Below are 26,880 nucleotides of genomic sequence, written 5' to 3' on the forward strand. Positions count from 1 at the left end.
TATTTTGTATGACTATCTGTTGTAACACCTCCCCCCCCCCCCCCTGCCCCCACCCTCCCTCTGAAATGAATCCATAGTCATTCCAGTCTATTTTTGTTAGGTTAAAGTCACCTTCAACTTCTAGTGCATGATCTCTATATTTACACACTACTGACTGTAGACTTTCTTCAATTGCCTCTAGCCCCTAATCACAGTCGTGAGTACTTCTCACCCAGCTACAGTCATGTGGTCCCAAGGACCACGTTCAGAAGGCAGAAAAAATACGTAAAAATCACCAATCTAGTGCTACTTTTTGAATTTAGTACTACATATCTATTCTTCAGTTATACGTAAATGGTAACATATGCACAAAATATTGTTTTGGTGCTGTGAAAAAGACCTATTCATATTGCACTCTAAATTCTCATTGAAATTTAGAGTGATTGACAAATATCGAAATATCTAAGTGTAGTTCGTTACTTGAAACTTGGTTGTTGCAGGTTAATATTGATCAAGAACTGTCAGTGTTAAATTTAATGAGTATTCTTGACAGCAAATTAAACAGAAAAAATCTGCACTACTGAAAGTGACCACATTTTGCACCACCTTACATGCACTGCGGACTCACCTTACAAGAGCATTCTAAACAAATTGGGACCTTGCACTTGCGACACAAATATCTTGTCTTTCTCTTCTTTTTTGGTGAACAAATGCGACATGTCTTCCTTTCATCCCTAGGTAGTTTGTCCTCCTTTTCCAGCTCTTCATGGATGTGTACTTCAGTTCCTAGAACTTGACCGATAGAAAATCTCAGTTCTCGTGGGAGGCATTTATTCATTATCCTTTTGCGCAGTGAAGGTTCAGTCAGTTCTTTCGCTGGGCTTTCATGAAGTTCATCCTGGTAAGCACAGTTCTTTTCTTAAATGACTGATGAAGAATATATGCATTGACAACACTCATGTCAAGAACATGGAAAAACACGGCCATGGTCCAGCGTTGTGTGCGGCGACTTGAGAACAATAATTGGCACACTTTTCATCTACAGTATCAACACCACCCTTTGTGTTATTATAGTGGGCTATTATTACAGGTTTTTTACTTTCCACATCATCTTCTATGGAGTGATGCATTGTTGATATAAGAATTACTGCTCTTCCTTTCTTAGGCACATGCGAAATGAGCGTGATGTGTTTAGTAAATCCATACAGTATTGTTCCAACTTCACGTCTATGGGAAGGCAAGAAAGATGCCGGAATTTCCTTTCGGTTCTTCCGCATTGTTCCCACTGTGGTCAAACCATTTTTCTGTAGCACGTCTGCAAGTTCGATTGACACATACCAGTTATTAGCAGTAATGTTTCTGTTAGTATGTGCTATTGGCTTGCACAATCTGAGGACAGCCTGAGTGGGAATGGCGTATTTCTTCTCATCTGGGGAAAGTCCTGCTCCATCAGTACCTTTTCCTCAGTAGAGATAGGTGTTGAAGATGTAGTTAGTCCTGGATTCGACAAGGCATTGAAGCTTCAGGCCGTTTAGATAGAATATACATTCTGAGTTTACAGCGTCCTCTGAAACTGATAAGCATTTCATCAGCTGTAGCATTAGCCCCAGGAATATAGCATCGCTGCAAATTTTCATTGAATTTATGTAGAATGTTTGTTATAGCAGCTGCTGGATCAGTAACCTTACGTAACTCCCTGTCATCAGGGTTGTCAAATCTCAGGCAGTTGAGAATTACAGCAAATCTTGCTGATGACATAGTGATACAGAAAATGTCACAACCAGTCCCATCAGTACAAAAGAGAGAACATATGTCTTCGTTATTCAATTTGAATACTGCATTGTGTATAAGAAGGCCAATGAAGCTCTTCATTTCAGACATTGTACAAGGTCTGACTTCTGTTCTCTCTGTATTCGTGTATTTTCCACAAATTTTTTCAAGTTTCTCATTTGTCCATGTGAGTATTTTGTTCAGTTTGTCATCACTGAAAATATAGCTCCAAGCAGTCAGTGGGTCGATCTGTGATTGTCCACTGAGTTCGTCTCGAAGTCTGGTATCTTCAATATATTATGAGCTGGAATTCTGACATGCCTGTTTGGTTCTACTGCCGACCACTTGAACCTATTTCTGCCATAGAAGTATTTCCTAGCACGTTCCTCATCTTCATCGCTATCTGATTCTCCTTCAAACCTTTCCTCATCACTTTCACTCTTGCCAGACACACTGTATTCCAAATCATGGACACTATGTATAAAATCACCATCCTCCACACCAGAAAAGCCAAAATTGGATATGTCACTCCCCACTTCATCAATAATTCTTGAAGATTTTTCTTCAAAATTTGGATCATATGTTCTCACAAACGAAGGACCAGGGTTACCTGACATAGTTCTAAAGTTATTGTCACTGACAGATGCAAAGAACAAAACAACCACAACGAAAAGGAAAAATGTTCAGTCAGTAACTGACTTACACTAACACAGTCGTGCGTTTCAATGAAACAAAAGCAAACACAGCAATTTCAACAATGACTGCCATGGCAACAAGCAGCAGCCTGAGAATAAGGAAGCTACTGTGCCGCCCAGCTCTTCAAGGTCAATAGCGTTCCTAGAAACTGGAGTGTGAAAAGTTGCACGCTGCCAGGGACCGCATGACTGTAGTTAAGGGCTAGAACTGTCACGGCAGAATTGGGTGACCAATAAAAACATCTAACATTTAACTTGATTTCATCTACATCTGTTATATGTGACCAGATAACTTGGCTTTCATGTTCAACTTTGACCTCAATCGAGACAATATTCTTGTGAACTGCAATGAACACTCCTATGGCCTCTAACTTGTCTTTCTGATATAATTTCCATGACTCACTAAATATCTCAGAGCTTTCCACCTTACATTTCAGCCAGCTCTCTGTCCCAAAAATAATTTGAATGTGAGAATTTTCTGGGAAGGTAGTAAATTCAGGAACTTTATTAAGAACACTTTGACAGTTCACCAATAAAATTTTGACAGTCAAAGTGCCTTTTATACTGAACACCATCTAGCTTCCCTTCCTGTGTATCACCTGACGAGTGTTCATCAGACCACCTATAACTACCATCTAGCCTAAAAAATCCTCATGTGCTCTCCATGAGTACTCTGTTACCGAAGTAGCTGCTTCCTTTGTGTAGTGCACCATTGACCTATTAGAGTGATTCCTAAAAATCCCCACACGATGATGTAGGTCTAGAGATCTGCAACCAAGACCACCACAGAATTGATAAAGCCTTTGGTTGATACCCTCCTCTTAGCTCCAAACCAAAGGACCCAGATCAACTCTGGGAACAATGCTGCAAATTGTGACTCTGCTTGCACCCCATGTGTAAAGCCAGCAGTCCTCACCACATCTGCCAGCTGCCTGTATGAACTGAGGATGGCCTGAGAACTGATGCGACAGGTGTCATTGGTGCCAACATGAGCCACAACTTGCAGATGACTGCACCCTGCACGCTCGATAGCTGCAGGTAAGGCCACCTCCCCATCTCACCTGAGGCCCCCCAGCAGACATATTCAGTGCACACTGTATTTCTTTTTAGCCCTGAATGCAATCTGTCTAAGAGGCTCCACAAAGTGCTCCCAATAACTAGTAAACCCCTTCCCCCTGTGTGCTTTCTTGGACCCTGCTGAAGGAGTGGCCACCATCCACTCACAGGGTGAATCCTGAATGAGGACAGGTCAGTCTCCACATGGGCCCTACACCTTGAGTGATGTGAATGCATTACCACCCACTGCTTACCCTTCTGTGAGAGCATCAGGAGGCTGTGGGGCAGGAAGGTGCAGATGAGGGTGGGGGCAGTAATATATTTAAAAGGGAGATTGGTTCACTGAAAAGATTGCTCTTTACTCTTCTGGTGGAAAAATGTTATTATTCTGTCGATGAATTCATTGAGGACAGCTTCTTAATCTGAAAACAGGAATTGTATTACATGTATTATTTTATGTACGTGTGTAGCTGTGGATTAGAAATGTAAAATATAATGTAAACTTTTGTATTTCTCTTAAAAAAGTGAAAAAAGTTTCTTTTGTAAACCTTGACGTGTCTCCTGTACATTAAATCAAATGATTTGAAAATTCTATGTAATGAGATGAATAAATCACATATCACATAGGTGGCCTGGTCTTTGATGGGGTATGATAAGCCTGCAACAGGACTGCAATAGGAAGTGAAAGGTGGGTGAATTGGCAGGTCTTGCACTTGGACCACCAGAGAGATATGATCCCTGTGGCAATGGGTCACAATTCAGAGTGACATAAGGATAGACTAGGATGTTGTGGAGTTTGCGTGGCTGACAGAACACCACTTTTGGAGGTTTGGAAAGGATCTTGAGTAGGATGTACCCCATCTCATGGCAAGATGATAGGTAGTCAAAGCCCTGACAAAGGATGTGTTTCAGTTTGCTCCAGTACAGGGTGGTATTGGGTGATAAAGGGGTCACACTTTTGTAGTTTGTTCTTGCGAGTGATGGGAAGATTGGGAGTGTATGGGAATGGAATGGCAGTTCTGATTGCAGACTAGGTGTGGGGGACAGTGCATGCCTGTGAAGGGGTTGCTGAGACCCCCACTATACTGGGCAAGGGAGTTATTGTCACTGAAAATATGCCATGTCTGTGTAGCCAGGCTGTTTGGGAGCAATTTTTTTTGGTGCGGAAGGGATGATAGCTGTCAAACATCAGTTGCTGTTGGTGGTTGGTGTGTTTAATATGGACAGAGGTATGGATGGAGCCATCAGAAAGCAAGAGGTCAACATGCAGGAAGATGGCATACTGGTTTGAGGAGGACAAGGTGAAGCAGATGGGAGAGAAGGTGTTGAGGTTGTGAAGGAATGAGGTTGCATGTCTGGGGCTTGAGTCCATATTGTGAAGATATGGTCAATGAACCTGAATCAGACTAGGAGTTTGGCGTTTTGGGAGACTAGGAAGATCTCTCATAGATGGCCCACAAACAGGTTGGCATAGGAGGGTGACATAGGGTTGCCCATGGGTGTGCCTCAGATTTGTTTGTATACCTTCCCTGGAGATACTCGAAGGTTTCAAATAGATTATATAATGGTAAGACAGAGATTTAGGAACCAGGTTTTAAATTGTAAGACATTTCCAGGGGCAGATGTGGACTCTGACCACAATCTGTTGGTTATGAACTGTAGATTAAACTGAAGAAACTGCAAAAAGGTGGGAATTTAAGGAGATAGGATCTGCATAAACTGACAGAACCAGAGGTTGTAGAGAGTTTCAGGGAGAGCATTAGAGAACAATTGACAGGAATGGGGGAAAGAAATACAGTAGAAGAAGAATGGGTAGCTTTGAGGGATGAAATGGCGAAGGCAGCAGAGGATCAAGTAGGTAAAAAGATGAGGGCTAGTAGAAATCCTTGGGTAACAGAAGAGATATTGAATTTAATTAAGGAAAGGAGAAAATATAAAAATGCAGTAAATGAAGCAGGAAAAAAGGAATACAAATGTCTCAAAAATGAGATCGACGGGAAGTGCAAAATGGCTAAGCAGGCATGGCTAGAGGACAAATGTAAGTATGTAGAGGCATATCTCACTAGGGGTAAGATAAATACTGCCTACAGGGAAATTAAAGAGACTTTTGGAGAAAAGAAACCCACTTGTATGAATATCAAGAGCTCAGATGGAAACCCAGTTCTAAGCAAAGAAGAGAAAGCAGAAAGGTGGAAGGAGTATATAGAGGGTCTGTACAAGGATGATGTACTTGAGGACAATATTATGGAAATAGAAGAGGATGTAGATGAAGATGAAATGGGAGATATGATACTGCGTGAAGAGTTTGACAGAGCACTGAAAGACCTGAGTCGAAACAAGGCCCCGGGAGTAGACAACATTCCATTAGAACTACTGACAGCCTTGGGAGAGCCAGTCCTGACAAAATTCTACCATCTGGTGAGCAAAATGTTTGAGACAGACGAAATACCCGCAGACTTCAAGAAGAATATAATAATTCCCATTCCAAAGGAAGCAGGCGTTGACAGATGTGAAAACTACCGAACAATCAGTTTTAATAAGTCACAGCTGCAAAGTACTAACACGAATTCTTTACAAACGAATGGAAAAACTGTTAGAAGCTGACCTCGGGGCAGATCAATTTGGATTCCGTAGAAATATGGGAACACGTGAGGCAATACTGACCCTACGACTTATCTTAGAAGCTAGATTAAGGAAAGGCAAACCTACATTTCCAGCATTTGTAGACTTAGAGAAAGCTTTTGACAATGTTGATTGGAATACTCTCTTTCAAATTCTGAAGGTGGAATGGGTAAAATACAGGGAGCGAAAGGCTATTTACAATTTGTACAGAAACCAGATGGCAGTTATAAGAATCGACGGACATGAAAGGGAAGCAGTGGTTGGGAAGGGAGTGAGACAGGGTTGTAGCCTCTCCCCAATGTTATTTAATCTGTATATTGCGCAAGCAGTAAAGGAAACAAAAGAGAAATTCGGAGTAGGTATTAAAATCCATGGAGAAGAAATAAAAACTTTGAGGTTCGCCAATGACATTGTAATTCTGTCAGAGACAGCAAAGGACTTGGACGAGCAGTTGAACGGAATGGACAGTGTGTTGAAGGAAGGATATAAGATGAGCATCAATAAAAGCAAAACGAGGATAATGGAATGTAGTCAAATGAAGTCGGGTGATGCTGAGGGAATTAGATTAGGAAATGAGACACTTAAAGTAGTAAAGGAGTTTTGCTGTTTGGGGAGCAAAATAACTGATGATGGTCAACCTAGAGAGGATATAAAATGTAGACTGGCAATGGCAAGGAAAGCGTTTCTGAAGAATATAAATTTGTTAACATCGAGTATAGATTTAAGTGTCAGGAAGTCGTTTCTGAAGGTATTTGTATCGAGTGTGGCCATGTATGGAAGTGAAACGTGGATGATAAATAGTTTGGACAAGAAGAGAATAGAAGCTTTCAAAATGTGGTGCTACAGAAGAATGCTGAAGATTAGATGGGTAGATCACATAACTAATGAGGAGATATTGAATAGAATTGGGGAGAAGAGAAATTTGTAGCACAACTTGACTAGAAGAAGGGATTGCATGGTAGGACATATTCTGAGGCATCAAGGGATCACCAATTTAGTATTGGAGGGCAGCGTGTAGGGTAAAAATCATAGAGGGAGACTCAAGAGATGAATACACTAAGCAGATTTAGAAGGACATAGGTAGCAGTAGGTAGTGGGAGATGAAGAAGCTTGCACAGGATAGGGTAGCATGGAGAGGTGCTTCAAACCAGTCTCTGGACTGGAGACCACAACAGCAACAACCTTCCCTTCAAAGGAGAGTAGTTGTGAGTTATTGCTCTGCCTAGCTGACTTTTCCAACTTGTCACATCCCCCAAAATTCTGTAACAGGCTTCCACCAAGTCCCAGTCTGAAACATTAACCTACTTCTCCAAGTGTCAACCTTCCACCATATCCTCAGCCCACAGAAGTCTTAGTCCTACCCAAAGCATCACCTTTAGCCATGCAGCTGACTTTAACCATATTGAATTGTCAAAGACATACTTTTCTTCCCCCAATGCCTGCAATGGAAAAACTTCTTTGCCACCAATCCCTCTTACCAAAGCAAACCTAATCCCAACATTGAATCCTGCCTATTTTAGTTCATACCACCATCCAACCATGATCCTCCTCCCCCCCTTCCTCCCACCTAACTACCCCCTTTCAGGAATTACTGACCTGCAGCTTGGCCTCAACATCCTTTCCCAGGTCATTTCCTTAGAATATCAACCTTTCATCAGAAGAATGGACAGCCATACACAACCTTAAAACAAATCCTGTCCTAATAATTTTACCTGCAGACAAAGGTTCAGCCACTGTCATTTTGAAACACAGTGACACCTGGCAGAAGGTCTGTGTCAATTATCAGAACCCTCCACTTATAAACTCAGCCAGAGTGGTCCCATCCCAGAAGTTGAACATAACCTCCAACCCTGTTTAAAGCCTTAGGCCCTTCCCAGAAGCTCTCCCCTCAATCCATTTCCCTCCTGAACCCTTCGACACCCTGTGCTCTCATGTTCTACCTACTCTCCAAAATCCACAAATCCTACAATCCTGGATGCCACATTGTAGCTGGTTATTTTGTCCCCACTGAAACAATTTTGGTCCTCATTGAACAATGCCTCCAACCAGGTGCCCATAATCTAGCCTCCCACATCAAACATACCAACCATTTCCTTCATCGACTCTCCACTTCCCTATACACCAATGTCCCTCATGTCCATGGTCTTACCGGTATTGAACACTACCTTACCAACATCCTTCGGATTCCAGACCTACTACCTCATTCCCCCCCCCCCCCCCCCCCCCCACTCCTATACACCTTACTAACTTTAACCTAACTCACAACTATTTCTTCTTTGAAGGGAAAGTATACAAACAAATCTGTGGCACAGCCATGGTCACCTGTGTGGTTCTGTGCTATACCAGCCTGTTTGAGAACTGTCTAGAGGAGACCTCCCTAGGCTAAAAAAAATGACAAATCCCTGGTCTGGGTCAGGTTCATTGATCATATCTTTATGATCTGGACTCAGGGCCAAGACATGCTTTCTTCATTTCTTCACAGCTTTAACATCTTTCCTCCCATCCTCTTCATCTGGTCCTCCTCAACCTAGTGCACCACCTTCCTGGCCATTAACCTCCTCCTCTCTGTTGACTCCATCTACACCTCTGTCCATATTAAACCCACCAACTTCCAACACACCATTTTGACAGCTGTCATCCTTTCCACACCAAAAAATCCCTCCTGTACCGTCTGACCACCCAGAGACAGGACATCTCCAGTGACAAGAACTCCCTTGCTCAGTATGCTGAGGGTTCTCAGCAAGGCCTTCACGACAGGCACTAACCCCCAGATCTGGTCTGCAAACAAATCTCTCATGTCATTTCCCCACACACCTCCAATCTGCCCACCACCCCCAAGAACCAGCCACAAATGAGTGCATCTTCATCACTAATTACCACCCCAAACTGGAACAAATGGAACCACATTCTTTCTTACAGATTTGATTACCTATCATCGTGCCATGGAAGGATGGACATCCTTCCCATGATCCTTCCCAACCCTTCTGAAGTGGTGCTTTGTGAGCCATTCAATCTCCACAACATCCTAATCCATCCCTGTGCCACTCCAAATTGCAACCTCTTGCCACAGGGATCATATCTTTGTGGAAGACTTATGTGCAAGACTTCCCAGTCCACTGACCCATCACTTCCTATTCTAGTCCTGTTACAGGCTTATCCTATCCCATCAAAGGCTAGGCCATCTGTGAAAGCAGCTATGTCATTTTCCAGCCCTGCTGCAATCATTGCACAGCTTTTTGTATTGGTATGACTCCCAAATAGATGTTCACCACAATGAACCCCCACTGCCAGACTGTAGCCAAGAGAAAAGTAGACCAGCCCCTGGCACAACATGCAGCCAGACATAACATGCTTGATTTCAGTGGGTGCTTCACAACCATAGCTATGTGGGTCCTCCCCTCTATCAACAGTTTTTCTAAACTGTACCAATGGGTGTTATACTTACAACATATTCTCCACTCCCAGAACTATCACAGACTCAACCTGTGGTAAACTACTGTTCCCACACCCTCCAGCCAACTGTTTCCACCCCCTCTGTCCTATCACCTTCTCCCAATTCTCACCCCCTCGCCACCTCCCGACACTGTGCCGGTTGGCAATCTACACCTTGCACACTCTGCCAAACTGCCCTCGTCTCTACCCCCACCAGTATTGTGCTATTCATTCCCCACCCCTTCCACATTGCTGCTTTAATTCGACATAACAGTTGCATTCCTGTCCAAGCAGCCAGAGCTGGTGGTCAAGTGTGCATGAGGTGTGCTTGCATGTGTGTGTGTGTGTGTGTGTGTGTGTGTGTGTGTTTGTGTGTGTTTCCTTTTCTGAAGACAGCTTTGGCCTTTGGCTGACAGCTAAATGTGTAGCTATCTTTTTGTTGTAACTGTCTGCAATTCGACGTGTCATCTTTACGTCTTTCCATTGTGATTGTCTGCAACTCAGTGTGTCATCTTTATGGTGAGTAGCAATCTATGTATTCCTTATATTGTTGATACACACAGTTATCATCTCCAAAATGTTCCTATACTGTAAAGTGTGTTCATATCCTTCCACATTTCATCTCATCACTGAGCTCTACAGCCCGCCAATTCTGTTACTGCTATTCTGCTGACAACACAATACTCCTTGTCTCCTTCTATACTGGCTGCTCCACCTCTCATGACGTTTAATGGTCAATTCTACATACATAAGAGTGTCTGGGTAGGTTTGAAAGATAGTGTGTTCGTGATAGGAACATGGAAACAATGGAAGGATTCAAATAGATTATATAATGGTAAGACAGAGGGTCTAAAACCAGATTTTAAATTGCAAAAAATTTTCCAAGGTTTTTACTTAACTGCTTGTACAATCTACTGGTTGAATAACATTTGTGATAAGCTACAACCAAGTCTCACATTATTCTCAACTACAGTAAGGTGACAAAAAGTCCTGAGATACCAATGTGCACATATACAAACGGTAGTAGTATCATGTACACAAGGTATGAAAGGACAGTGCACTGCCGGAGCTGTCATTTGTACTCAGGTGATTCATGTGAAGAGGTTTCTGACTTGATTATGGCAACATGACCCGAATTAAGAGACTTTGAATGTGGAATGTTAGTCGTAGCTAGATGCATGGGACATACCACTTTGGAAATCGTCAGGCTCTCCAACATTGCAAGATCCACTGTGTCAAGAGTGTGCTGACAATAACAAATCTGAAGCATTATGTCTCATCAAGAACAATGCAGTGGTTTACGACCTTCACTTAACGATTGAGAGCAGTGCCATTTTCGTAGAGTTGTCAGTAATAACAGACAAGCAACACCACATGAAATAAGTGCAGATGTATGATGAACATTATCATCAGAACAGTGTGACAAAAATTGGGGTTAATGGGCTATTCCAGTAGACATGAGTGCCTTTGCTAAGAGCATGACATCACCTGCAGTGCTTCTCTTGGGCTTGTGACCATATCAGTTGGATCCCAGATGACTGGAAAACTGCGGCCTGGTCAGATGGGCCCTGATTTCAGTTGGTGAGAACCGATGGTAAGGTCTGAGTGTGATTCAGACCCCTTGAAGCCATGGACCCAAGTTGTTAACAAGGCACTGTGCAAACTGGTAGTGGTTACATGATGTAGACTCGGTACTATGGTCCTGCTGAGCTGATCATTGACTGTAAATGTTTATGTTCACCCACTTGGAGACCATTTGCAGCCATTCATGGATGTCATATTCTCAAACATTTATGGATGACAATGCATCATGAAATTGGGCCCAGTTGTTCACAATTGGTTTGAAGGACACTCTGTAGAATTCAACTGAATGATTTGGCCACCCATATTGGCCACCATGAATCCCATCAAACATTTATGGGACGTAATGAAGAAGTCAGTTTGTGCACACAATCCTACACCAGCAACTCTTTTAGTTCACAATTATGGATGGCTATCGAGGCAGCATAGTTCAATATATCTGCAGGGGACTCCCAACAACTTGTTGAGTCCATGTAATGTCAAGTTACTGCACTATGCCAGACGAAACAAGGTCCAACATGATATTACGAGGTATCTTATGACTGTGGTCACCTCTGTGTACTGGTTCCCTTTCACATTCTTTGACTCTTATAACTGGAGTTTTTTTTTAGGTTTCTGTACAAATTGTAGATTCGATGTGGGGTTGCTGGTCCCCCATCGGGCGCCTCCCCAAATGGCAGATAGGGGAATGTCCTCCAGATATGTAGGGTACCAGGGAAATACAATACCTGAGGTGGACCAAAACCAACAGGTATGAGGGCCAGTGGCTTGGAAGAAAGGCAGAGGAGCCCCCAACCATCAACTGCTGCCTTGCAGTCAGTAGAAGGATCTACAGAGGCTAAGGATGTTCCCCTGAAAATGGAACGAGCTATCCGGCAAGCTGTAAGAGGCAACCCCTCAAATGATTGGGTGGAAGTTTAACAACCTTTCCCTGTAAAAATCACTTGTTGTGAATGTTGAAATAAGCTGGACAGATATTTTTATGATGAACCCAGCAAACAAAAAAAGGATAAGAGATATGTACATAGGAGCATGGAACGTGCGGAGTCTATACCAAGCTGGAGCCCTACAGCAGCTGCTAAGACAAGTAAACAACCATGGTATAAAACTATTGGCTCTCCAGGAAATTACGTGGAAGGGAAGTGACATAATTGACTCAGGAAATTTCACAATCTTCTATGGTGGCAGGAGGACAAATACCTTTGGTACAGCTTTTGTGGTCACTAAAGGACTGAAGCATGTTGTAATGCACTTTGAAGCAATCAATGAACGGATGTCCATATTGAGATTAAGAGGAAAATTTTTCAACATAACAATTAGAAATGTACATGTGCCCACAGAGGAGGCAGATGAACAACAGAACGTTGAGTTTTATTGTAAAGTAGAGCAATTCTATGATCAGGCTTCTAAACATCTTAATAGGAGACTTGAATATAAAAATAGGAAAAGGAGAGGCTTATCAGCCAACTATAGGAAGACATAGTCTCCATGAAATATCAAATGACATCAAATTAGGGTTGTAGATTTTGCTATAAGTAAAAACATGACTCGGCAGTACAGTGTTTCCATACAAAAAATCCATAAAGAAACATGGATGTCACTAGGCGTACAAACTAGAAATCAGATAGACCATATATTGATTGACAGGAGTCACGGATCAGACATAATGGATGTAAGTAGCCAATGTGGAGCTGACTGCAATTCAGACCATCATCTAGTGAGAATCAAGTGCAGGCAAAGGATCTCACTATTGAGTAAACAAAATGGACACAAACATAAAAGTTTTTATATTAAGAAACTAAAGTCAGAAGAAATATGGAGAGCATATCAGGCGAAAACAGAAGAGGGGATTAAGAATGATACAGACACATCAAATGAACATTTAGAAATAGTGTGGAAATAATGTAAAACTGCAGTCCTTGAAGCAGATTGGTTTGATGAAGAATATATGAGAAGAATTGAGGAGTGTAACATAGCATGAATGAAATTATTTCAGAGAAGAAATAGAACAAATCTGAATGAATATAATGAGAAGTGCTGTGTAGCTAAGAGGGTTTGCAGAAAGAAGAAAAGAGCACTAGAAAAGAAAAAATTGGAAGAAATTGAACAGTTAGGAGAAGAGAAGCAAGTATGTGAAATGTATCAAAAGATTAAAAAGGAAAGGCTTGGTTTCAAGCCAGAACAAATATATGTAGAAATTAAGAAGAGGATTTGGTAGGGGAGAGTAATAAAATACTCGACAGATGGGCAGAATGCTTCCAAGAGTTACTAAACCCAGAAGTAGAGGGATTAGAAGAAGAAGAACTGGTGGAAATAAATTGTTATGGACCAGAGGTCTTAACACCAGAACCCACACTGGAGGAAGTGATACAAGCCATTAAGACATTAAAAAAAAATAGGGCACCTGGAGAAGATCAGATCCAGGCGGAACTTCACAAATATCGTGGGGAAGCATTGTGGAAAGCAATACATAAAGTAATACTGAACATCTGGCAGGAGGAGAGCATGCCAATGGAGTGGAAAATGGCTATTATGTGATCCATACATAAAAATGACATAAATTAAACTGCCAGAATTACCAAGGAGTATCCCTGCTAAATACTACATATAAAGTGTTCTCCAAGATCCTAACTTGGAGGCTTACTCCCTATGTGGAAGAGAGAGTTGGAGACCATCAGAGTGGCTTTAGAAGAAATAGGGCAACAACTGACCAAATATTCACATCACACATACTTCTTGAAAAATGCTATGAACATTAAATAAACATACATCAGCTTTATATCAGTTTTAAACAAGCCTATGATAGTATCACAAGAGTGACATTGTGTAATGTGATGGAAGAGGCATGAATACCAAAGAAGCTCATTAAACTTGCTATGATGACCCTCAGTGAAACCAACTGTAAAATAAAAATACAGGGCGAAATCTCCAGAGAAGTGGAAGTGAAGAAGGGACTGAGACAGGGTGACAATAACTCCTCACTACTATTCAACCTCTGCCTAGCAAAGGTCATAAGTAAGATAGAGATAAATAGAGGAAGAACCATTTTTAATCGTTCACTGCAGTACCTGGCCTCTGCAGATGATGTGGCATTACTCACACAAAACACTGCTGTGCTGGCTGATGCCTATCAACAACTGGAGAGAGGTGCAAGGGAACTTGGCCTGGCAGCCAATGTCAAAAAGACCAAATATATGGCAATGACCAACCAGTGAAACCTACCAAATCTTAGGATAGCTGACAAGGAGTTTGAAAGGGTGAAAGACTTCAAGTACCTCGGATTGACTATCACAGAGACAAATGACATCAGCTGCGAGATGAAAGCTAGAAAAGTAGCAGGCAAAAAATTCTACTTTGCCACACTACCCATGCTTAGGAGGTCACTTCTGTCGCAAAAATCTAAACTCCTCATTTACAAAACAATTATAAGATCAGTTGTTATGTATGGTGCTGAGACATGGATCATGACTGCAAATGAGGAAAGGATCCTTAGCATTTGGGAGAGAAAGGTTCTGCATAAAATATATGGCCCAATATGTGATCAAGAAGGTTGACGCATGCAGAATTGGAACAACTATTTGAAGAATAAGAGGACTGCAATGGGCAGGACATGTGGTCAGAATGGAGGAAGACAGAACATGTAAGAAGATTTTTGATGGCAAGGCTGGAGACAGGCAATGGAAGGGATATCCCAGAAAGGGATGGATGGACGGAATTTTTGACATGAAAAAGCTGGGTGTCAGAGGATGGAGATGGAAAGACATGGGCCAGATAGAATGACAGGATATTTTGATGCAGGCCAAGGCCCTCCAAGGACTGTAGAGCCAAGGAGTAGTAGTAGTAGTAGTAGTACAAATTGTAGATAACCATTTACTACATACATCTTATCGCTGTTTGTTTCAGAAAAGAATGTATGTAAGCCAACATTGTCAAAGGCATTCTGTAAATCTACAAATACTATAAATCTTGAACTTCCCACTCTACACCCACAGTGCAGCATCCGTAGTGATAAGTTTCAGTATGAAAAACAATCTATGTTGCAAGGACAGCAGAAGCTTTTTTTTATGCATTTCAGCTTTTTGTGGCATTTTCAAAATTTCTACAGCAGAAAATTACATGAAAACAGATTAGGGTTGTGTTCCCGTGTACCATGAGAAGGTAGTAAAATTTTTTAAACACTACATGAGTGAAGGTGGACTGCAGGTAATGGATTAGTCATAAATAGCCAAAATTTTAATATACAGGGTGTTACAAAAAGGTATAGCCAAACTTTCAGGAAACATTCCTCACACACAAATAAAGAAAAGATGTTATGTGGACATGTGTCCGCAAATGCTTAATTTCCATGTTAGAGCTCATTTTAGTTTCATCAGTATGTACTGTACTTCCTTGATTCACTGCTATGATTTCATACGGGATACTCTACCTGTGCTGCGAGAACATGTGCCTTTACAAGTATGACACAACATGTGGTTCATGCATGATGGAGCTACTGCACATTTCAGTTGAAGTGTTCGTACGCTTCTCAACAACAGATTCGGTGACCGATGGATTGGTAGAGGCGGACCAATTCCATGGCCTCCATGCTTTCCTGACCTCAACCCTCTTAACTTTAATTTATGGGGGCATTTGAAAGCTCTTGTCTACGCAACCCCGGTACCAAATATAGAGACTCTTCGTGCTCGTATTGTGAATGGCTGTGATACAATGCGCCATTCTCCAGGGCTGCATTAGGGCATCAGGGATTCCAGGCGACGGAGGGTGGATGCATGTATCCTCGCTAATGGAGGACATTTTGAACATTTCCTGTAACAAAGTGTTTGAAGTCATGCTGGTACGTACTGTTGCTGTGTGTTTCCATTCCATGATTAATGTGATTTGAAGAGAAGTAATAAAATGAGCTCTAACATCTAACATGGAAAGTAAGCATTTCCGGACACATGTCCAAATAACATATTTTCTTTCTTTGTGTGTGAGGAATGTTTCCTGAAAGTTTGGCCGTACCTTTTTGTAACATCCTGTATATCTAGAATCCAAAAGTAAAATAATTTTAAAAATCCTTGCCCTCGCCTATCAACAAAAAGCCAAATTTGATTTGGAACCATGAAGAGAGACAATTCTTACCTTCAGGAAAGGCATTTAGTTATGCTAAAGTGGGACCAAACATGAAATATGAAAATGTAGGTATTGGGATACAAATTGTAGTGGTCCTAGTGGTCCTGAATACATGGCTGCACATGAACATGCTATGTAAGACTGACAGGCAGGAAGCTGCCAATATGATGGATGCAAGCTCCGCTAGGTGTCATTTACATGTTTGGAAGTACAAGAGATAAGAGAAAAGTAAAACATATAGTGATAGGTAAGGTCACTGCAAAAGAAAAATAGATTTAGAGTAGGTAATTGAACTATGATGGATGTACAAACAATTAAAGCAGTCTAAAAAATGGCACCATCTTTTGGCATCAAGAATAAAGACAAGATGTACATAAGAAATACAGGAACATTACAATTCCTGTACAAAATAGGCATAAATTAAATTTAAAAATTTTCCTAAATCAACTGTAAAATATAAGAATAATGTGAAAAGGTAAGTTGTCACACATAGGCATACCAAAAAGACTGTCATAAATATAGCTTTTAGCCAGGAAGACCTTCGTCAAAATTAGACAATTAGACGACAAGCGCGCGCACACACACGCGCGCGCACACACACACACACACACACACACACACACACACACACACACACACACACACACACACACAAATGCAACTCACACATACCCGACTGCAGTCTCAGGCAACTGAGGCCATACTGTGAACAGCAGCACCATTGCATGATGTGAGTGGTAACTGGATGGGGGTAAGGAGGAGGCTGGGGCAGGGACAGTGGCAGGCAGACAGTGGCATGGCTGTTGGGGAGTGTGGATGGACGAAGTGGAAAGAGGGTGGGCAGCTAACTGTAGTTGGGAGGTTAGACGGATGGCAGCAGAGAGGTGGGGAGTGGGAGGGGATTGCGGAAAAGGAGAGAAGTAAAAAGTCTGGGTGTGATGGATGTATGAAGGCTGTACAGCGCTGGAATTGGAACAGAGAAGGGATTGAATGGGATAGGACAATTACTAATGAATTTTGAGGCCAGGAGGGTTACAGGAACATAGGATAATTTGCTGGGAAAGTTCCCACTTTCACAATTCAGAAAAGCTGCTGTTGGTGGGAAGGATCCATATGGCACAGGCTCTAAAGCAGTCGTTGAAATGAAGGATGTCATGTTTGGCAGCATGTTCAGCAACAGGGCGGTCCACTTGTTTCTTGGCCACAGTTTGTTGGTGGCCATTCATATGGACAGACAGCATGTTGGTTGTCATGCCCACATAGAATGCAGCACAGTGGTGGCAGCTTAGCTTGTAGGTCACATGACTGGTTTTCCAGGTAGTCCTGCCTTTGATGGGATAAGTGATGTTTGCGACTGGAGTGGAGTAGGTGGTGGTGGGAGATGTGTGGGACAGGTCTTGCATCTAGGTCTATTACAGGGGTATGAGCCATGAGGTAAGGAGTTGTGTGCAGGGTTTGTATAGGGATGAATGAGTATATTGCGTAGATTTGGTGGATGGTGTAATATTACAGTGGGAGGGGTGGGAAGGATAGTGGGTTGGACATTTCTCATTTCAGGGCACAACAAGAGGTAATCCAGATCACAAAGATGTCAACAATGAATCTCAACCAGATGAGGGACTTGGGATTCTAGGAGGTTAGGGAGGATTCCTCTAGATGGCCTATGAATAGGTTGGCATAGAATGGTGCCATTTGGGTGTCCATACCCTTACTCCATATTTGTTTGTAAGTAATGCCTTCAAAGGAGAAGTAATTGTGGGTAAGGATATAGTTGGTCATGATGACTAGGAAAAAGGTTATTGGTTTGGAATCCACTAGGTGTTGGGAAATGCAGTGTTCAATAGTGGGGGCACAGTAACTGTTCACAATGGGGCATCCTAGATAGATGGGTTTATGGACTTTAGGAAACATGTAGAAGGTAGGACTGCGGGGGGTGGTAGGGGTGAGCAGAGGGATGGACTCTGGGCAGAGGTTCTGGGATGGGCCTAAGGATCTGAGGAATGACTGGCAATCCTCTTGGATTTCTGGAATGGGGTCACTGTGGCAAGGTTTGTAGGTGGATGTATTTGACAGGAAAGGTTCATGACTTTGTTGTGGGTCTGTTTAGGTTTCAGATTTTGTGTGGTGGTGGGAGGGAGTTTTGGAGGGTAAACTAGTAAGTCAACGAGACAGGGTTTGTCAACTATGAGGGGTCGTCGAGTAAGTTTGGAGGTTGTTGTAGAGGGGGTGGGCAGTGGTACTTCAAGGCAGGAGTAGGAAATGAGCAGGGTGGAGAGCTTTTTGAGGTGACATTGTGCGTGTTTGTCAAGTTCCTGGAGGGCAAGAGTTTCCATGTTCCATATCCCTGTAATAGACTTAGATGCAAGACTTGTCCTATACATCCTCCCACCACCACCTACTCCAGTCCAGTCACAAACATCACCTATCCCGACAAAGGCAGGGCTACCTGTGAAACCAGTCATATGATCTACAAGTTAAGTTGCAACCACTATGCTACATTTTTTGTTGACATGACAGCCAACAACATGTCAGTCCTCATGAATGGCCACTAAAAAACTGTGCCAAGAAACAAGTGGTCCACCCTGTTGCTGAACACGCTGCCAAACATGGCATCCTTCATTTCAGTGACTGTTTCACAGCCTGTGCCATATGGATCCTTCCCACCAACACCAGCTTTTCTGAATTGCACGAGCGGGAACTTCCCCAGAAAATTATCCTATGTTCCCATTACCCTCCTGGCCTCAACCTTAATTAGTCGTCATCCTCTCCCATCTAGCCCCTTCTCTTTTCCCATTCCAGCACTACACAGCCCTCGTTTATCCATCACTCAGTCTTTTTACTTCTCTCCTTTTCCTCAATCCTCCTCCCCACCTCTCCTCTGCCATCTGTCTAACCTTCTGACTGCGCTTAGCTGCCCACCCTCATTCCACCTCATCCCTGCGCGCTCCCCAACAGCACATCACTGTCTGCCAATGATACCCTACTATCCCTCCCCCTCCCTGTCCCAGCCTCCTCCTTAGCCCAGCCAGTCGCCACTCCCATCACGCACTGGTGCTGTTGCCCACAGAGTGGCCTCAGCTGCCTGAGACTATGGTCATGTGTGTGGAGTTGCATTTGTGTGTGTGTGTGTGTGTGTGTGTGTGTGTGTGTGTTTGCCTCTAATTTTGATGAAGGCCTTACTGGCTGAAAGCTATATTTGAGACAGTCTTTTCATTGTGCCTATCTGTGACTCAGCATCTATGCTATATGATGAGTAGCAACTTTCCCTTTAAGAATATTGTTACATTCCATCCTGGATTTTACATTTTTTGTAAAATATAAGATACAGGAATAAGACAATGTCTTGATGAGGAGGGTTATGGGAGTATTCAGCTATATACTTTGAAAAGCTGTCATAATTGAATTGTAAAATGTCTGATTCTTGTTAATCAGGTGGTCTTTAAGAATTATATCTTTAGCAACTTGAGGGTATTTCACAATCTCCGATTCCTCCAGAAAAGTCAAGTTTTTGCTCTTGGGTTCATGATGCTAAATTTGGAGCAATTCTGATATAGGTTCTATGTGCCCACTAGCATTTAAATGCTTGGCAAATGAGGAATTATTTTTAATTGCACCTTTTTTAATGGATATGTATGCCTGCAATCTCATTCTGAACATACAGCCAGTCTGTCAAATGTAAGATGTAGACATTGACTGCATGGTAATTTATAAATGCCTGGATAAAAGAAATTGTCTTTACATGGCAGCTCATTGTGTACTAAGTGATGCTGGACCTTGTCATGAGTGGCATAAGCTACTTTAACATTACTTCAACAACCTAGTGAGCAGTAAGAAACGCTGCCCAAGAATGGTAGGAGTACAAATTGTGCTTTTGGAATTTCAAAGTTATGCTACTGCTTTTCTCTGCTTTTTGTTTGTACAACATATTTATAATGTTGAAATATTTCAAAATTAATTTCATTATTGGTGAGCTGAAGATAACATTCTCAGAGACAGCAAAGGATTTTGACAAAAAGTGGAACAGAATAGAGAGTCTTGAAAAGAGTCAAATTTCAGCAAAAACACATGAAGGTAATGGGATGTATTCAAAGCTGACAGTGCTGAAGGAATGGGATTAGAAAATGAAATGTAGTGGGCTGATTGGATAAACCAGTTTATCTAAGATTAGTTGAACTCATAAATCTGCACCTTAATGTGTTAATCTCAGATTGTTTCACTCCAAACTGGGACCAACTCTGACTAGAAAAAATTTGCAGATGAACCAAGCTCAGCTGCAGTGATCAGTTCAAAGCCTAGTAACACGATAAAAGAATAGATTTCATTTTGCAGAAATACAATGTACAGAGAAGTAAACAGCAAAGAAATTCTTGTTAACAACAAAAGAATAATTCTTTCTTTATGAAGTGTGGCCATCTCAAAATAAAAAACTATGCCTATTCCCTAAGCAAACCATAACATTCCTGCTTGTAGCTCATCTCTCTGATAGATATGAAAACAAGTGCGTTAATATTAAAGGACAGCTCTCAGTGAAAAAGTTCTTTGCTATTTAAAATCATTTGCCCTTTCCACAGGGACATAGATTAGTGGGGCTACTTGCAATAAAAGCATAATACACTCTAAGGGAAAGGAAAAAAAAAGAAATAAAGCACAGCTTTCTGTGAAAAAGTTCATTGCTATTTAAAATCATTTGCTCTTTCCACAGAGATGTTAATTATTAGGGCTACTTACAATAAAAGCATATACACTCTATGGGGAAGAAGAAAAAAAGAAAAATGCACCATGAATGAATTATCTGAATGAGATTGAAATTGGTAGATATGATATACATGTCTTGAAGGGAGGATATAAGATGAACATCAACAAAAGCAAAACGAGGATAATGGAATGTAGTCGAATTAAGTCGGGTTATGCTGAGGGAATTAGATTAGGAAATGAGATACTTAAAGTAGTAAAGGAGTTTTGCTATTTGGGGAGCAAAATAACTGATGATGGTCGAAGTAGAGAGGATATAAAATGTAGACTGGCAATGGCAAGGAAAGCGTTTCTGAAGAAGAGAAATTTGTTAACATCGAGTATAGATTTAAGTCTCAGGAAGTCGTTTCTGAAAGGATTTGTATGGAGTGTAGCCATGTATGGAAGTGAAACATGGACGATAAACAGTTTGGACAAGAAGAAAATAGAAGCTTTCGAAATGTGGTGCTACAGAAGAATGCTGAAGATTAGGTGGGTAGATCACATAACTAATGAGGAGGTATTGAATACGATTGGGGAGAAGAGGAGTCTGTGGCACAACTTGACTAGAAGAAGGGATCGGTTGGTAGGACATGTTCTGAGGCATAAAGGGATCACCAATTTAGTATTGGAGGGCAGCATGGAGGGTAAAAATCGTAGAGGGAGACCAAGAGATGAATACACTGAGCTGATTCAGAAGGATGTAGGTTGCAGTAGATACTGAGAGATGAAGAAGCTTGCACAGGATAGAGTACCATGGAGAGCTGCATCAAACCAGTCTCACAACTGAAGACCACAACAAACTACAGATATATATGTATAGACAAACAAATGAATATAATTCCAGATAAATTGAATGAATTATTCAAGAAAGAGAGCTTCATAAATTGAATAATTCAATCAAGCGATTGTCCACCTCCGGCCTTTATGCAAGCACACATTTGGCTTGGCATTGATTGATGTAGGGGTTGGATGTCCTCCCAAGGGATATTGGAATTGGCAGAAAGTGGAAAATGGCATAGCAGGAATCGGTAGAGGACAAATGTAAGGATTTAGAAGCCTATATCACTAGAGGAAAGATAGATGCTGCCTACATGAAAATTAAAGAGACCTTTGGAGAAAAGAGAATCACTTGTATGAAAATCATTGCCTCAGATGGAAAACCAGTCCTAAGCAAAGAGAAGGGAAAGCAGAAAGGTTGGAGGAGTATTTAGAGAGGCTATAAAAGAGAAATGAACTTGAACACTATATTATAGAAAGGAAAGAGGATGTAGATGAAATTGACATGAAAGGTTTGATACTGTATGAAGAATTTGACAGAGCACTAAAAGACCTAAGCCACAATAAGCCTCTGGGAATAGATAGCATTCTTTTAGAAATATAGACAGCTTTCAAAGAGCCAATCATGACAAAACTTTTCCATCTGGTGAGCAAGATATATGAGACATGCAAAATACCCTCAAACTTCATGAAGAATATAAAATTCCAATTCCAAAGAAAGTAGGTGCTTACAGGTGTGAAAATTACCAAGCTATCAGTTTTATAAATGACAGTTTGCAAAATACTAACACAAATTCCTTACAGAAGAATGAAAAAACTGGTAGAAGCCCACCTTGGGAAATGTAAATTTGGATTACAGAGAAATGTAGGGACACGCAAGACAATACTGACTGTATGACTCCTATTAGAGGCTAGGATATGGAAAGGCAAATCTTCGTTTATAGCATTTTCAGATGTAGAGAAAGTTTTGACCATGTTGACTGGAATACTCTCTTTCAAAATCTAAAGGTGTCAGTGGTAGAATAGAGGATGTGAAATGCTATTAACGATTTGTACAGAAATCAGGTTGAAGATATAAGAGTCGAGGGACATTAAAGGCAAGCAGTGGCAGAGGAAAGAATGAAACAGGGTTGTAACCTATCCCCTATTTTATTCAGTCTGTACATTGAGCAAGTAGTAAAGGAAACCAAAGAAAAATTTGAAGTAGGAATTGTAATCCAGGGGGAGGATATAAAATTCTTGAAATCTGCTGATGACATCGTAAATCTGTCAGAGACAGCAAAGGACCTGGAAAAGCAGTTGAACAGTATGGGCATTGTCTTGAAAGGAGGATGTAAGATGAGCATTTCTGAAAGTATTTGTATGTAGTGTAGCCATGTATGGAAGTGAAACGTGGTTGATAAACAGTTTAGGAAAGAGGAGAATAGAAGCTTTTGAAATATGGTGCTCCAGAAGAGTGCTGAATATTAGATGGCTAGTTCACATAACTGATGAGGAGGTACTGAATAGAATTGGGGTGAAAAGAAATTTGTGGCACAACCTGATGAGAAGAAGGGATCGGTTGGTAGGACACATACTGAGTCATCAAGGGGTCACCAGTTTGTATTGGAGGGAGGTATGGGGATAAAAATTGTAGAGGGAGACCAAGAGATGAATAGATGAATACAGTAAGCTGGTTCAGAAGGATGTGGGTTGCATTAGTTACTCGGAGACGAAGAGGCTTGCAAGGGATAGAGTAGCATGGAGAGATAGATCAAACCAGTCTTCGGGCTAAAGACCACAATAACAAGAACAAGGTCTGTGATTTACAACTATACTATTCTCTAGAGGGAACAAAGTGTTGAAGCTGTCAGTAGTACTGTAAGGTGTTGACAATTATGTTTGCATTTATAGGTTATGAAACTTGTGAATCACATCAAGTAAAATTTCATTTTGTAACTAACCACGGGAAAGAATTACCCATGTGTGGATCTCCAAATAAGTAGCAGAATTTTATTTACATTGCTTAGTGACTTACTATATTTGTACTTAATTGTACATAGAATTTTTGATTGTTTGTATTAAATGTTATAGAAACTAATCTTCATAGGGCATTCTTCATTTCAGGGAAAATGTGTGGAACTATTTTACAGCAGTTTGTGCTGACAACTTGCATGTGGCATTATCAATGTCTCCTGCAGGAGATATTCTTCGTAACAGGTGTCGGAACTTCCCTGGGCTTGTCAATAATACTTGCATAGACTGGTTGTTCCCATGGCCACGTCAAGCTTTGGTTGCAGTTGCAAGTGTCTATTTAATGGAGGTAAGTTTATATACTGGTATAGAAAGTTAATCTGTGCTGAAAAGTAGAATCTAGTGGGTGATCAAAATGCAACAGATATAATGAATAAAATACACACATCAAAAGAAGTTTTGCATCACCTCCGTGCTGGGAGTTCTGCAACCTGTATGGAAAATTGGAATAGTGATCAACATAAACATCATTTCCGCCCTTTTTATTGATCATGGAAACCAGACATTGCATGTTGTTCTACCATACAGCAAGACCTTCAGAGGTGGCATCCGGATTACTGTGCACAGCAGTGCCTCTAATACCATGTAACACTCCCTCTTTCATTGATGCATGCCTGTATTCATTGTAGCATACTTTCCACAAGTTCATCAAGGCACTGTTGGTCCAGATTGTCCCCCTTCTTGATGGTGGTTCGGCGTAGACCACTCAGAGTGGTTGGTGGGTCACGTCGTCCATGAACAGCCCTTATCAGTCTATCCCAGGCATGTTCAATAGGGTTCATGTCTGGAGAACATGCTGACCACTCTAATTGAGTGATGTCGTTATCCTGAAGGAAGTCATTCACAAGATGTCCATGATGGGAGCACGAATTGTCATCCATGAAGACGAATGCATCCACAGTATGTTGCTGATATGATTGCACTATCGGTTGGAGGATGGCATTCACATATCGTACAGCCATTACGGTGCCTTCTCTGACCATCAGCAGCATACGTCGGCCCCAGATAATGCCACCCCAACACAGCAGGGAACCTCCACATTGCTGCACTTGCTTGGTCAGTGTGTCTAAGGTGTTCAGCCTGACCGGATTGCCTCCAAACATGTCTCCAATGATTGTCTGGTTGAAGGCATATGCAACACTCATTGGTAAAGACAACATGTTGCCAATCCTGAGCTGTCCATTCAGCATGTTTTTGGGCCCATCTGTACCGCACTGCATGGTGTTGTGGTTGCAAAGATGGACCTCACCATGGATGTCGGGAGTGAAGTTGCGCATCATGCAGCCTATTGCACACAGTTTGAGCCATAACACGACATCCTGTGGCTACACGAAAAGCATTGTTAAACATGGTGGCGTTGCTGTCAGGGTTCTTCCAAGCCATAATTCATAGGTAGTCATCCACTACAGTAGTAGCCTTTGGGTGGCCTGAGCAAGGCATGTCATCGACAGTTCCTGTCTCTCTGTATGTCCTCCATGTCCAAACAACATCGCTTTGGTTCACTCCGAGACACCTGGACACTTCCCTTGTTGAGAGCCCTTCCTGGCACAAAGTAACAATGCAGACAAGACCAAATCGCTGTATTGACCATCTAGGCATGGTTGAACTACAGACTACACAAGCCATGTATCTCGTTCCTGGTGGAATGACTGGAACTGATTGGCTGTCAGATTCCCTTCATCTAATAGGCGCTGCTCATGCATGAGTGTTTACATCTTTGGGTGGGTTTAGTGACATCTCTGAACAGTCAAAGGGACTGTGTCTGTGATATAATATCCACAGTCAATGTCTACCTTCAGGAGTTCTGGGTACCGGGGTGATGCAAAACATTTTTTGATGTGTTTATATATGGATACTGTTGTCATTAATGTTGCGAAATTTCCTCATGAATGGTTATAAACATATTGATTTTTTAATCATCAGAAACTATATGACCTCGAAAATGTAGGAAAAGACAGATTGCTACTTACTGTAAAGAATACATGTCAGGTTGCGGATAGGCACAATTAAAAGACACTGACATACAGCTTTTGGGCACAGCCATCATCAATAAAACACACACACACACACACACACACACACACACACACATACACACACACACACACAAAAGCAAACCCATCTCACACACACACACACACAACCGACAACTGCAGCAACGCATCATCACGTGGGATGCAAACAGGAACCTGGACTGGGTGGGGAAAGAGAAAGATAAGGAATAGTAGTTTATGGGTGGAGAGAGGGACAAATGTTGTCTGGTGGAGTGTAGACTACCTACAGGTACAGTGTCAGGAGGTTGTGGGGCAGGGAGATGAGGAAAAAATTAGAGGAGTGGGGAAAGAATGTTGAATGCATTGGCAGAGGGCTGCAAATAAATAACTTGGAGATGGGAATGGGGAGGTGATGACAGGAGGTGGAAACTGTTGGGTGGAGGGTATGGGGACAGTATGTTAGCATAGCTTGAGGCCAAAATAATTACAGAGCAGAGAATGTGTTGTAAGGATACCTCTCATCTGTGCAGCTCAGAAAAGCTCATGGTGGAAGCAGCCATTGAAATCAAGTGTGTTATATTCAGCTGCATGCTGTGCCACAGAGTGGTCTTCTTGGCTCTTGGCCACAGTTTGGCAGTGGCCATTCATCCTGGTGCACAGCTGGTTGGTGGTCATACCAGAACAAAACACCACTTTAGGATGGATGGGAAGTATCTTGTGTAGGATGTACCTCATTTCAGGGCTCAATGATAATTAATCAAATTCCTAAGAGGGAATGTGGTTCATTTGTTCCAGTCTGGGGTGGTAATGGGTGATGAAGAGGCACTCCTTTGTGGCTGGTTCGTGGAGGTTGTGGAAGGATTGGGGGTGTGAGGGGAAATGGCATGGGAGATCTGTCTGCAGACTAGGTCTGGAGGATAGTGCCAATCTGCAAAGGCCTTGGTGAGACCGTCACTATACTGGGAAAGGGAGTTCTTGTCACTGAAAATATGCCATGTCTGCATGGCCAGGCTGTTTGGGACGGATTTTTTTGGTGTGAAAGGGGTGATAGTTGTCAAACTGCAGGTATTGTTGGTGGTTGGTGTGTTTAATATGGACACAGGTGTGGATGG

The 26,880-nt window shown here is 41.9% G+C and overlaps 1 protein-coding gene across 1 annotated transcript in view; it reads left to right on the forward strand.

Annotated features, from left to right (window-relative positions):
* Positions 1-26,880, forward strand: part of LOC126484896 (dynein axonemal heavy chain 10) — a 1,141,797-nt gene that overhangs the window by 721,659 nt on the left and 393,258 nt on the right. The window contains exon 43 of the mRNA XM_050108495.1: positions 23,868-24,063. Within this exon, the coding sequence (XP_049964452.1) occupies positions 23,868-24,063 (196 nt within the window). The remainder of the gene's footprint in view (positions 1-23,867; positions 24,064-26,880) is intronic.

This window comes from Schistocerca serialis, chromosome 6, assembly GCF_023864345.2.
Source record: "Schistocerca serialis cubense isolate TAMUIC-IGC-003099 chromosome 6, iqSchSeri2.2, whole genome shotgun sequence".
NCBI lineage: Eukaryota > Metazoa > Arthropoda > Insecta > Orthoptera > Acrididae > Schistocerca > Schistocerca serialis.